The sequence below is a fragment of the Chiloscyllium plagiosum genome, unplaced genomic scaffold (assembly GCF_037043375.1).
Source record: "Chiloscyllium plagiosum isolate Xiang-an unplaced genomic scaffold, Cpla_swu_hap1 HiC_scaffold_32, whole genome shotgun sequence".
NCBI classification, from domain to species: Eukaryota; Metazoa; Chordata; class Chondrichthyes; order Orectolobiformes; family Hemiscylliidae; genus Chiloscyllium; species Chiloscyllium plagiosum.
In genome coordinates, this window is record NW_028270170.1 from 14,694,644 (window position 1) to 14,709,443 (window position 14,800).

The window sequence follows — 14,800 nt, forward strand, 5'->3', positions numbered from 1 at the left end:
CCTCTGAGCCAGGAGACCTGCGTTTAGGTCCCACGTGCTCCAGAGGTGTTAATAACTTCCTTTATTGGGTTGATTAGAAAATATCCATCTTTAATAACTTGACCTGGAAGGAGTCCAACAAAGACTGATACCTGGGATGAGGGAACGATACTACGAGGGGAGTTTGAATATTTTAGGCCAAGCAGCCTTAGAATTGAGAAGTGATCTCATTGACATGTAAAACTCTTCAGGCATTTGGTATGGTTCATGTTGTGAGGATGTCTGGGCTGTCCATGAAGACTCAATTCAAGGGTCACATGGTTCAGCATGCAGGGGGTGGTTGGGAGTGTGGCCATTAAGGACTGAAATGAGGTGGTAAAAACTTCACTCAAAGGCTTATGAACCTTTAGATTTTTATAACTCGACAACTGGGATGCTCAGGTCCTGAGTATATTCACGGTAGGAAATTGATAAATGTTTGGACGCTAACAAAATGAAAGGATATGGAGATAATGTGGATGGTTGAGTAAGATGTTGACTTTAAGGGTTGGAAGAAGTTCGAGGGGCTGAATGGCTACAATTTCTTCTGTTTATTTCTATAAAATCTGGGAAGATGGAGGTTAGGAATTTTTTCAAAAATCATAGCAGTAAATGGACTATTTTGTTTTTGACAAATTGAATGGTGATAGACAATAATTACAGAGGTGATGAGGTAATGACTGGAGACTGGGCAGATCACTCAGTCTGTCCCCAATTTGAGCAGACTCATTGTATTAAACAATCCTCTCAAAAGGCAAGATGTCTTCCCCAGGATCAGGTGCCCCCCACTGGCCTGGGCTGCTGTCCAGTAAAAGGCAGTGAATTGCTTGGCAGTACCAACAGGAACAGTGGCTGTTGATGATAATGAACACGCCAGAGGGACAGAGTTGAGGAGACATCTCAGCCACTGATGGGGATGGTGGGGCAATGTACATGGAGGAGCAGAGGAGGGGGGGGTCAGCAGTCAAGGAAGAAGGAAAGCCCTCACTAAACATTTGTGCCCCCGTCTCCTGACCCAGAATTCCTCAGGTAGGCACTGAGCAGCGTTGGACAAGGGAATGGCTCCAACAGGAGCCTGTGGATAACCTGGACAGGGCTTTGCTGCATGGGAAACCCTCATATGCCTAACAGAGGTCACATGATGGGCCTCTGCCCACTGGAGGGCTGTGTACAAGTCATCCACCCCAGCATTGGGAAGATAGTGGTGTCATGGAAATGGCAGTGGGTTAGTAATCCAGACTCCTTAACTAATGCTCTGGGAAAATGGATTCAAATCCCACCTGGACAGTTGATGAAATTTGAATTAATTAAAAATAGGAGATTAAAAAGCTAACCTAATTGTGACCACGTCAACAATGTTTGTTAAAAGTCCATCTTATTCACTAATGCCCGTTCGGTAGCTATCTGGTCTACATGTGACTCCAGGCCGACAGCAATGTGGTTGATTCTTGACTCCATATTGGATATTTGGGGATGGGCAATAAATGCAGGTCTAGCCAGTGACACCCATATACTATTGAAGAATGTAAAAAAAAATTGTAGCAGAAGTAGGAAGATTCCATGATATACTATGCAGTTTGTAACTGAATCGATGCAGAGATCATGTGTTGCCCATCCACCTATCCAGTTCCACATGTGTGGGAATTTTATTTACAAAGTGAGCTATGCAATGCTTTAAGATGTCTACTTCAGGCTTACTGTTCTGGCTTCCAGCAACTTTACAGGTAACCTTTTTTTCTAAGACAGCAGCCAGGCTGAACTAACCAAGCATGGTTATCAATAATAAACAGACTCGTATAATCAAACGCAGGACAATCAATTGTGCACGCCACTGTTAGACTTGGAAGGGCATTAAGTGCTGCCTTATATGATTCTTTATACCACGTTAAAACCAGAACATTGATTTGCTTGCATATCTTGCAATTTATCCTTCTGCTTTTACAGTACTGAGCTGTGCTATTGGGGAAACCTACAATTTCAATGCTCTGCTGCATGCCCAGAGTTTCTTATCTATAAAATCTAGGAAGAGGGAGGTTAGAAAGATTTTTAAAACACTGCTTCTTTCCCTCACACACTCACTAAATATGACATTTATCTTTCAGGTATTGAACTACAGGAGAACATCAATCTGCTCAGTCTGGTTCCTGAAGGCTCTCCAGATGTCTCCAAGATGGAAGGACTGGGTGGGAAAACTGGGCTTAACTTCCACAAGGATTTCACCCCCACACCGCACTCAATTCAAACCGTCTTTCCAGAGCCATTTTACAAAGATTTCGCTATCCTAGTCACCCTGAAGCAAACCAATCTGAATGGCGGAGTGATCTTTGCGGTGGTGGGTTCTTCTGGGAAGGTCATTAATCTCGGAGTTAAGTTATCCCCAGTGGAAGATGACATTCAGCACATTGAACTTTATTACACCCCACCATACTTGGATGCTTCCAGGAAAGCAACTTCCTTCAAGGTGCCAGCCAGGGTCAAAAGGTGGACACGGTTCGGGCTCCGTGTGGAAGGTAATACAGTGACCCTGCATCAACAATGTCAGAGACCCCAACGACTCAAATTCAAAAGGTCATGGGAACCTTTCGAGTTTGAACCAGATTCTAAAATACTCATCGCAAATGCTGAAGAAGCAGACCAAGCCAAGTACACTGTGAGTACTGCTGACAGGCATGGGTCCTTAAGATCTAGTTTAAAGGCTTTCAGAGTGTGAGCTGATGGTGGCTCAGTGGCAGTGTCACTGGCCCAGTGATCCAAATGGTTGGGACAGTGCTTTGGGGTCGTGGATTCAAACTCCACCATGACAGCTTAATGTCAGTGAATTAATCTCTGAAATTGCGATTTAGTCTGGGACTTGGTGACTATCATCAATTATTGTTGATACCCTCTAGGGAAGGAAATCTGCTTCCTTGGTCTGGCCCACAACAACGTGATTAACCCTAAAATGATCTAGAAAGTGCTTCTTGTGGGTGATGATGACCTAGTGGTAGTGTCACTGGACTACTAATCCAGTGAGCCAGGTAATGTTCCAGGTTCAATCCCACTATGGCATATGTTTGAAATTGAATTCAATGAAAAATCTGGGATTAAGACCCTAATAAAACCATTATTGGAGAAATCCATCTGGTTCACTAATGTGCTTTAAGGAAGAAAACTGCTCTCCTTATCTGGTTTGGTCTATGTGTGACTCTGGTCCCACAACAATAATTGTTGGCCCAGCTAGATGACACTCAGTATCCTAATCTGCTTGGTATCTGGCATACTTGGGGAATGGGGGGAGGCATGTTGCTTGAATTTTAGTAAAGTTTTTGACATGGTTCCATTTGGTAGCCTAATTAGTCAAGTTAGATCACATGGGATTCAGAGTGAGTTTGCTAATTGGATACAAAATTGGCTCAACAGTAGGATTTGGAGGAGTCAGTGTTGGACTGCGGTGTACAAAGGTAAAAATCACACAACACCAAGTTATAGTCCAACAGGTTTAATTGGAAGCACTAGCTTTCGGAGCGCTGCTCCTTCATCAACCACCTGATGAAGGAGCGTCGCTCCGAAAGCTAGTGCTTCCAATTAAACCTGTTGGACTATAACCTGGTGTTATGTGATTTTTAACTTAACAGCAGGAGGTAGAGAGTGGTGGTGGAGGGTTGTGTTTCACACTGAAGGCCTTTTACCAGCGGTGTTCCACAGGGATTGGTGCTGAGTCCACTTTCATTTATCATTTATATAAATGATTTAAATGAGAATGGAGAAGGTGTGATTAGTAAGTATGCAGATGACACCAAAATTGGTGGACAGTGAAGAAGGTTATCTAAGATTACAAAGAGATCTTGATCAATTGGGTCAATGGGCTGAAGAGTGGCAGTTGGGGTTTAATTTGGATAAATGCAAGTTATTGAATTTTGGTAAAACAAACCTGGGCAGGACTTACACAATTAAAAGTAGACCCTTGGATAGTCTTGTAGAACAGAGAGACCTAGGGGTTCATGTACATAATTCTTTGACCTTAGTGTCACATGTAGACAGGGTGGTGAAGAAGGCATTTAACACACTTACCTTCATTGCTCAGACCTTTGAGTATAAGAGTTGGGACGTCATGTGAGGTTGTATAGGATATTGGAGAGACATCTTCTGGAGTACTGTATATAGTTCTGGTTACCAGGCTCTAGGAAGGATATCATTGAATTGGAGAGGTTCAGAAAAGATTTACCAGGATGTTGCCAGGATGGAGAGTTTGAGTTATAAGGAGAGGCTGGATAGGCTGGGACCTTTTTGACTGGAGTGTAGAAGGTTGAGGGGTAGCCTTATAGAGGTTTATAAAAATATGACAAATATAACTAAGATGAATTGCAGGTGTCTTTTTCCTAGGGTGTGGGATTTCAAGACTAGGGAGCGTACTTTTAAGGTGAGAGGAGAAAGACTTAAAGAAGGCTTGAGGGGCAATTGTTTTACACAAAGAGAGTGGTTTGTGTGTTGAATTAACTTCCAGGGGGAGTGGTGGATGCAGGTACAATTACAATGTTTAAAAGACATTTGGATAAGTATGTGAAGGAGAAATGTTTGGAGGGATATGGGCCAAGTGCAGGCAGGTGGGACTAGGTTAGTTTGGGATTGTGGTTGGCATGGACTGGTTGGATCAAAGGGTCTGTCTCCGTGCTATATGACTCTATGTGTCTAGTATAATGCTTTTTAATTCTTCCAGCCAAAATGGACAAATTCACACACCCACATCTTCATAACACACCCCACCTGTCCAACCTTTGCTTACTTATCTAGTGGAAGATGGCGCAGGTTCTGGGAATGGGCCAGACCTGCACTCTGTACAACGACAGAGAGAGTGCCTCACACTTCTTTTTTAATTCAAAAGTATATTTTATTCATAAAAATACACCACACAGCCACTACAGCAGTTGAATCCTGTACACAATCTTTACAAATGTCGAACAAACACACCCAAGGCATTTCTTGCTTATACAATCCTATATTTACATGCATTTGGGGCATTGGGAAGGTCTGATAACTGAACGGACCTTCATTTTACTTCATCAGAAAGATGTTAGACATTGGTCTTTCCCTACTGTGCCTTGGTGTTAGCTGCCCCAAGCTTCAGTGCATCTCTCAGCATGTAATCCTGAACCTTGGAATGTGCCAGTCTACAACACTCGATCGGGGTCAACTCCTTGTTCTTGTCAACCAATATCTTTCAGGCAAACCAAAAGTGTCTTCCACCGAGTTGATGGTCCTCCAGGCATAGTCAATGTTTGTTTGCGTGTGCGTCCCGGGGAGCAGACCGTACAGCACAGAGTCCTGCGTCACGGAGCTGCTCGGGGCAAATCTCAATAAACACCACTGCATCTTTCTCCAGACTTCTTTTGCAAAGGCACATTTCAGAAGGAGGTGTGTGACAGTCTATCCCACATCCCTCCCCATCCCACAGCCACTTTGAGGGCAGTGGCTGTGGCACAGACTGACCAGGCATACAGGAAGGATCTCAGAGCATCTCACCACTGGCCAAGCGATGTCTTGGTGCTTGTTGGAAAGTTCCGGTGATGAGGCATTCCGCCAAATGGTTTTGACAGTCTGCTCAGGGAACCACATGACAGGATCTACCCTCTCCCTTTCCCGCAAGGTCTCGAGGACTCTATCCGCTGACCACTTTGTGATGGATTATGGTCAAAGGTGTTTCTCCCCAAATTTCTCCACAAAGGATAGGTGATATGGAATGGTCTAACTACTTGGAGCATTCAGTGGCAACGAGGCCAGTCCCATCCTTCACAACAGGGGGTCAGGTAGAACCTCAGTACATAGTGAGACTTGGTGTTTGCGTGCCAGGGGTCTACGCACAGGTGGATGCAGCTGCCCACAAAGGTGGCCATCAGGGTGAGGGCAGCATTGCATATGTTCTTCCCCCTTTATCCAGAGTTTTGTACATGGAATCCCTGCAGCCATGGTTCATCTTAAATCTCCAGGTGAAGTGGAAGGGACAGCCCTGCACCATGTACAATAGAGAGAAGGAGCCTCAAGGTTTTGTGCACACCCAAGCCCCTCTGAACCATATTCCCATCACCTTCAGGTGATCTGTCATAACGATGAGGGAGATGAAGGATTGGTTGGCCCAGTTCCCAAAGATCATGGCCTCACTATTGCCCTGATTTGCTCTGACTCCAGCATCTCATTTTTTTAAATTTCAAAAATATACCTTATTCATACAAAATATATTTACATACATCATTAAGTAGCTTGGTTCTGGACGAAGCATATGAATAAAACAAACAAACATTGGAGTTTGACTCTGTCCAACAAACTAAAGACAACTCTGACTTGTATAAGGCCACATTTACATGTATTTGAGGCACTGGGAGGGTTCAGTAACTGAATGAACACCCACTTACCTTTAGCAGGAAGACCTCAGACAGTGTTCTCTCCCCACCGTGCCTTGGTGGCAGCTGCCTTAAACTTTAGTGCGTTCATCAGCACATAGTCCTGGACCTTGGAGCATGCCAGTCTGCAACACTCAGTTGGTGTCAACTCCTTGCCCTGAAGACCAGCATGTTTTGGGCAGACCAAAGACCCCTGAGTTGATGGTTCATACATCACACCTTTCAGGCATTTGCTGACCTCATTACCAAACTTCCCTGAAACTCTGTGGGTAACTTGTGTGCCTATTATGTTATCTCCTATTCTTCTTCCATGGACATTGGTCGTGAGGAGATTGGTAAGGTGTCTCACAGGCAGTCAAGTTGAATTGACTTATTTTGTGTCACCAGCCAAAGTGAAATGAAACCCATGAATATTTTATGGCACTTCCAACAGAAACTTTGCAGGTTATTTTACATTTTTGTCTGTTCCTGATTGGTCTGGTTCTTTCTGAATGCAAAGCTCAATTTGATGTGACATTGTCACTTCAAAGCCTTTTGGAATGTGCTTTATAATGTGTCTGCTACAACTGACCCACTTGATTGAGAAAATCTATTTACAACTTTATAATGGAAGTCTTGCAAATTATGAGAGGTTGAGTAGGTCGGGCCGGTCCTCATTGGTATTTAGAAGAATGAGTGACGACCTTATTGAAACTTATCAGATTCTTCGGGATTTGACAGGGTGGGTGAGGGAAGGTTGTTTCCCATTGTGGCGGGAGAACAGAGGACCAGAGGATATCATCTCACAATAAGGGGTCATCCATTGAGATGACTCAGAGTATAGTGAATCTGTAGAATTCCTTACTGCAGAGGGCTGTCAAGGCTGAGTTGTTAAGAGTGTTCAACGCTGAGATGGACAGATTTTAATTGGTAAGGGAATCAGTGTTATAGGGTAAAGGCAGGAAAGTGGATTTGAAGACTTCACACCATGATCTCATTGAATGACAGAACAGTGGGCGGGATGGCCCATTTCTGCTCCTGAAGCTTTTGAACATTCTGCATTGGTATTTGTCTTCCTCTAGATGTTTCTAATGTTTCAACCCTCCTTTGCTAAAGCTGCAGTGAAACCTAATGTCTATGTGTGGTTGTTCCACGCTGAGGGGGGTTATGATCAGTCCTCCATGAATAGCCTGACTTTGCAAGGTGTCCTATAAAGTAATTCAGCGTAGGGTTAACAGAACCTATTACACAAAGAGCTGGAATAATTGATTTGTAAGATGAGGCCAGCTCACAGTGAGTGTTGCTGAGTATGAGGGGAGACAGCAAGGTTAGCATAGTGCCCCCTACCTGCTTCCATATGAAACAGTATTGAGACTGAAAACCAGGACATGCATAGCTGTGGGAATGGAGTGCCAGGCAATACTAGAACTCATGGAATCACATTGGAAAGGATGTATGGCACAGAGACAGGCTATTTGATTCATTCGAGACTTCGCTCATTTTTTTCTCATCTAAATCTATCATTTTCCCTCCTACCCTTATCCAGTTTCTCCTTAAATACCTCTTCATTCAGCTGCTTCCTGTAGGAGTGCATTTCACATTCTCTTCATTCTTTGGATGAAGGCATTTCTTCCAAACTTCCTATTTGATTTTGGGTGACTATCTAACATTGATGGCCTCTATGCTGTTGCCCACAAGAAACAAATAACTGGTCGAATATTGCGTTATATCATGATTTTACTTGGTGGCAGTGATATGAAGAGAATCCTATACAACAAGTCTTTGTGGGTTTCCTCCGGGTGCTCTGATTTCCTCCCACAGTCCAAAGGTGTACAGGTCAGGTGAATTGGCCATGCTAAATTGCCCCATAGTGTTAGGCGCATTAGTCAGAGGGAAATGGGTCTGGGTGGGTTACTCTTTGGAGGGTCAGTGTGGACTGGTTGGGCCGAAGGGCCTATTTCCACACTGCAGGGAATCTAATCATCATCATCAAAGTAGTTAGGCTCAGTTCAGTTTTACATAGCATTTTGAAGGTTGAGTGAATGATTCCATTTGCAAGTAGGTCATCAGTTGTAACAATAGCAGCTCTCTCCAATCCTGTGTTTAAACGTTTTAGAACCTTTTGTTCTGTCAACCTACAGCTTCACAGACAATACATCCCAATAAAAGGTTTGACTTTCGGAAACTACAACATGCCAAGGAGACAAAAACAAAAGACTTAATAATCTCCATGTTTAGACTTTTAAAAAAATGGAAAACAAGTTATAGGCCATATTTAGAATCTCTAGTATCTACTTCATGTCAGGCAGTAAAATGACACTGCTGAGGTAGTCAAGGCTGGTTCAAACATACAGCACAAGGTTAAAACTCTCTTCCTTTAAAAGTAGTCATTCATGGGATGTGGGCTTCACCAGTTAGGGCAAAGAGTATTACCCAGAGGGCAGTTAAGAGGCAATCACATTGCAGTGAAGCTGGAGTTACATTTAGGCCAGACCAGGTAAGGATAATAATAGACAGGTAGGAGGCTGGAAGAACACAGCAGGCCAGGCAGCATCAGGAGGTGGAGAAGTCAACGTTTCGGGTGTAACCCTTCTTCAGGATGCTGCCTGGCTTGCTGTGTTCTTCCAGCTTTTGGAATACTGCATACACAGTTCTGGCCTCCCTCCTATCAGAAGGATGTTGTGAAACTTGAAAGGGTTCAGAAAAGATTTACAAGGATGTTGCCAGTGTTGCAGGATTTATGCTACAGGGAGAGGCAGAAAAGGCTGGGGCTGTTTTCCCTGGAGCGTCGGAGGCTGAGAGATGACCTTATAGAGGTTTATAAAATCATGAGGGGCATGGATCGGACAAACAGTCAAGGTCGTTTCACTAGGGTTGGGGAGTTCAGAAAGAGGGCATAGGTTTAGGGTGAAAGGGGAAGAATTTTAAAGGGACCTAAGGGGCAACTTTTTCATGCAGAGGATGGTACGTCTATGGAATGAGCTGCCAGAGGAAGTGGTGGAGGCTGGTGCAATCACAGCATTTAAAAGGTATCTGGATGGGTATATGAATAGGAAGGGTTTAGAGAGGTATGGGCCAAGTGCCAGATTATGTTGGGATATCTGGTTGGCATGGATGAATAGGACTGAAGTATCTGTTTCTGTGCTCTCCGTCTCTATCACTCTATGTCTCTATGACCACAGCTTCTCTGTAAGTTTTCTGCAATGTTTTACAACTCAGTGAAATATCAGCACAGCCTCAAAGATACAATTTGGGCTTTTTCTGATTGGAGCTATTTTGGTTCTCAACGTGGAGGGATGGTATTCATAGAACTCGGAAGCACAAAACATTTGGCAAGCCCAAATAAAAAGCAGGACTAAAATTATACTCCTGAAGAACAGGAATTATTGTTCAGAAACAAATTTCTGAAAGGCAAGTTATTCACATTCCCTTATCATTATGTTTTGATTGAAATGTACTGAACTGGTAAAGGATGCGATTTGTTGGGTCAGTTCTCGAGACAGCATTTGTCACACCCTATGATGCTGAATTTCCATCAGGTTCTTATTCAATGTTCTCTTCAATTTGCCGTTGCTAACCCGCTTCTGATGGTCTGTTTCATGGATAAACGTGCCTTTTTCATTGATGAGTAATTAAATTTCAGATTCTGAATTCAGATCCAAGTGACTTGAAGTGCACACCCTCTGAGGCCAAAGGTAAGCACAATCTACATTATGTCATTCCTACTTGACTACCCTGTCCCTAACACCATGTCTTTGCTTTTTCAGGGTGCTATTCAACAATTGACCATCACACCAAACCCTGAGGATGCAGAAAAACCAGAGTACATGGTGTGTGATGATAACCTGGTGATTGAAGGTGATGATGAAGATGACCTGGAGGTATGAGCTTTGCAGTTAGAGACTGAGTGGTGCAAGTGGCTAGGACCTTACCCCCTCAATGTGTCACACCACAGCGTGCGGTGGTTCCATTCAGGGATGTGAAAAATATTTGTTAAGAAACAGAGGTTGATCAATAGTTGAAATCTGGCTTTGTCCAGCTACTGGTCTCTCATAGGAAACAGACACTCAAATGGAAAGGTGGCTGAGTTTCTATTCTTGAAAAGTGGTGTCAGAGATTTCTTCACCTGAAGACTATTTTTGATCTTGCCAATTACCCTCCAGAATGGCTGTTGATCAGTCTCTGTTCTTTGATGATGGATGACACAGAACTAACAGTGGAACTACCAGCTGGATGGTTTGGGAAAAGAACAATTCACTTGGAGACAGTTGTGTAAGACCCACGTGAGGTTAGGGTATAATGATTTACGCAAATCCCAGAAAAAATGATCCACAAAGAGTTTGTTATTGGCATTGGCTGATCTCGATCCATCACCTTAACCACCATGGAAAACATTAACTAGCTACTCAAACAAATAACACCATTTCACAATTATGGGAATGTATAGAGGGCATTGGATTAATGTTAACCGCAGAACCTTGTACTGACCCCTGTTTATCAATTCCTCTCCATACTACCCTGCCCCTAGACTTAGTCCTTCCTCCTTTAAGACTCACCTTAAAACCTACCCCTTTGTCTCAACTTTTAGTCATGGGTCTAATCGCTTTTGATGTGGCTGGATATGGTTTTTTTGTTTTATAATGGCCTAGTAAAGCATTTTGGGACATTTACTTCCACAGTACTGCTACTTGCCTTGGCCAAAAACAACCGAGTTTTGAAACAGTCCCGACAGATATGTGAACTCTCGACAAACAAAATGTTAGATATGGGCAGTAGCAGACAGGTCATTGGCATATCAAAATGGTCAGTTCCTGATTTCAGGAGGAGGTGGTGCCATTGCAAACTTCTCAAGTGTCAAGGGAAATCAAAGAGAGAGAGAGAGAGACCGTCAGTATAATCCTCAGCATTGGTGTGGGCTAACTCTCAGTTTAAGGAATGGTGGGACACATTGGTTAATGGACAGTCACACAGACCTGGGAGCAAATAAATTCTAAAGTAACTTGCTCCGGCTTAAACTGGAGCTTCCGTGTAATGCTTGCCCTGTTCACCTTGCCAAATATAACAAAATGTCAACACACAGGTAATCTAGAGAGTGGAGAGCAATTGCCCTGAGCCTGGGAACTAGGTTGTTTTATCTGTACATCTTGATGTTTAGCGTAATACTGGAGGACGGTAACATACACCAAATACAAGTATTAGTCCCTATAAATAAATCTTGTGAAAACATTCAGTCTGGAGTCATGAACAGTGTAACTTTCACCAGGCAGAATTATTGAAGTGTTATGGCACAGGAGGAGGCCATTTGGCCCCATTGTGTCTGTGCTGGCGTTTCAAAGGAGCATTATGACTGGGTGCCATTCTGCTGCTTTTTCTCTGCAACCTTGTACATTGCTTCGATTCAAATAACCATTTAATGCCCTCTTGAATGCCTCAGTTGAATCTAAGGCAAATCCAAGGCAGGACTTAGACAGTTAATAGTAGCTCCCTGGGGAGAGTTGCTGAACATGGAGACATTGGGGTGCAGGTGCATAGTTCCTTGAAAGTGGAGTCGCAGGTAGACAGGGTGGGGAAGAAGGTGTTTGGTACAATTGCCTTCATTGGTCAGAATATTGAGTGTAGGAGTTGGGATGTCATGTTGCAGCTGTACAGGACATTGGTATGGCCTCTTCTGAAGTACTGTGTTCAATTCTGGTTGCCCTTCTGGAGGAAGGATGTTGTTAAACTTGAGAGGGCAGAAAAAATTTACAAGAATGTTGCTAGGGTTGGAGGATTTGAGCTATCGGGAGAGGCTGAATAGGCTGGGGCTTTCTTCCCTGGAGAATCAGAGGCTGAGGGGTGACTTTATAGAGGTTTATAAAATCATGTGGAGCATGGATAGGATAAATAGCCAAGGTCTTTTTCCAGGGTGGAGGAGTCCAGAACAAGAGGGCAGAAGTTTAGGGTGGGAGGGGAAAGATTTAAAAGGGTCCTAAAGGGTATCTTTTTCATGCAGAGGGTGGTGCGTGTTTAAATTGAGCTGTCAAGGAAGTGTTGGAGACTGTTACAACTACATTTAAAAGGCATCTGGATGAGTATATGAATAGGAAGGGTTTGGAGGGATATGGGCCAAATGGGACTAGGTTAATTTAGATTAACTGGCTGGCATGGATGAGTTGGACCGAGAGGTCTGTTTTCATACTATATTCTATGACTCTGCTTCCAACAAAGTTCCACGCAGTGTATTCCACACATTAACCACTCGTTGTATGAAAAAGGTATTTCTCACATCACATTTGCTTCTTTTTCAAATCACTTTAATTCTGTGTCCTTTCACGAGTGGGAACAATTTCTCTCTATCTACTCTAGCCAGACCACACTTGACTTTGAAAGCTCTCAAATCTCCTGTTAGTCATCTTCTCTCCAAGGACAGCAGTCCCAACCTCGCCAAGTTTCCCACCCATGGAAATATGCTTGTAAATCTTTTCTGCACTTTCTCCAATGTATTCACATCCTTTCTGTAGTGTGGTGCCCATAACTATACACAATACTCCAGCTGTATAGACAATTAATAGAGGGAAATGTGCAGTTTCTCTCTTGAACAGATTTGACTATTTGGTTCCTTTTCCACCGACAGGTTTCTGGTTTGCTGGAGGTTGTGGATCCAAACATTCAGATCACCACACCACAACCGGTAGGTGGAGAATACTAGTGTGGCCAACATACTTTAAAGACTTTTCAACCATTATAATTTTTATGATATCATATTGCTATAATTTTAATGTTGGCATAGATTGAATAACATACTATGGCCCCGAATGTCCAGTGGGAAATGGAGGAACCTACTGGAAAAAAACAAAATATAACTTATAGAGGGGGAGATGTGTAGGAAAGGGATTCCAATGGTAGATCAGTTGAAGTCGGGGAAGCTTATGAGTTCAGATCCAGTTGTACAGATATCATGGAGGGGTGTGGGCTTGAAGGAGATTACAGAGAGATGGAGGGACCAGACCAAGGATGGGTTTAAAATCAAAGATGAAAGTTTTTAAAAAGCAAAATGCCACTGGACTGAGAGTCAGGGTAGGTCAGTGAGCACAAGGATGTTCATACTCCATCCATATTCAAACCTTCTGGGTTTTACTCAGGAGTAACCTCATACAACAGTGATCACACACATGGATTGAAACAGGAAGATGGAAGCTTGACAACTTTACTGCTACACCTGCTGAAGTTCTCTGGTTTTGCAACGTCATCGGCATGGCTTTCCTCTCCTGTGATGAGCGTTGGTCAGATAAACACATGTCTGGCAAAGAAAGGATGAGCTGAAAATGTGTTGCTGGAAAAGCGCAGCAGGTCAGGCAGCATCCAAGGAACAGGAGAATCGACGTTTCGGGCATAAGCCCTTCTCCGAAACATCGATTCTCCTGTTCCTTGGATGCTGCCTGAACTGCTGCGCTTTTCCAGCAACACATTTTCAGCCCTGATCTCCAGCATCTGCAGCCCTCACTTTCTCTCAAAGAAAGGATGAGGACCTGGTTCATCTTCCAAGTGGATTGATTAACAACGCTCAGCGCAGCATAAGTGCAAACAACTTGTCCCTTTCACAAACCAGCCCTTGATGAGTGGAAACCAGTTGCTCTTAAACACAACTGGAGCATGCCCACATGCACACTCCATTGACACTGTATTTGCAACATGAGCTCCAACCCTTGTGTCAATGGGCTGTTTGATAAAGCAGGGGGATTCAAAATTAAACAGAATCCTCCTCTCCCTGACCTTTGGTAACCTCGCTTTAGAGCAACCAGGAATAACAAACACCAGGTTATTTTCCTGCATCTAATTTAGGATCACAATAAATCATTGTAGCAGCCCCAACATCGATGGGCCTTTGAGATTGAAACCTTACTGGTCTTTAAGACTCAGTTCCTCCAGAGGCACTGCATTAATTCCGTGAGTGGAGTAACTAATCATTTAATTATCATAGAGATTACACTATCGAAGCAGGCCGTTCAGCCCATCGTGTCCACACCGATCCTCCGAAGGGCATCCTACCCAAACCTACTCCCTACCCTATCCCTGTAACCCTACATTTCCTATGGCGAATCCACCTGGTCTGCACATCTCTGAACAATTTAGCATGGTCAATCCACCTAAACTACACATCTTTGGATTGTGGGAGGAAATTGGAGCACCCGAAAGAAACCCACATACACAACTCCACACAGACAGTTGCCTGAGGGTGGTATCAAACCTGGGTCCCAGGTGCTGTGAGGCAGCAGTGCTAACCACTGAGCCATTGTGCCGCCTCTTTAGGAATTTGAGGGTGTTTGCTCATCTGGCTTTTCTAAGTAACTTAGACTATTCCACTGTATTGTATTAAACCTTGATAAGGTATCTGTGTCCGACTACATTCCAACCTTTGTAATTCTGCCTGTTTGCTTTTGGTTATTAAA

The 14,800-nt window shown here is 43.5% G+C and overlaps 1 protein-coding gene across 1 annotated transcript in view; it reads left to right on the plus strand.

Moving 5' to 3' along the window:
- Positions 1–14,800, plus strand: part of LOC122539835 (uncharacterized) — a 141,513-nt gene that overhangs the window by 28,002 nt on the left and 98,711 nt on the right. The window contains exons 2-4 of the mRNA XM_043674932.2: positions 2,121–2,668; positions 10,139–10,252; positions 12,985–13,041. Coding sequence (XP_043530867.2) covers positions 2,121–2,668; positions 10,139–10,252; positions 12,985–13,041 — 719 coding nt within the window. The remainder of the gene's footprint in view (positions 1–2,120; positions 2,669–10,138; positions 10,253–12,984; positions 13,042–14,800) is intronic.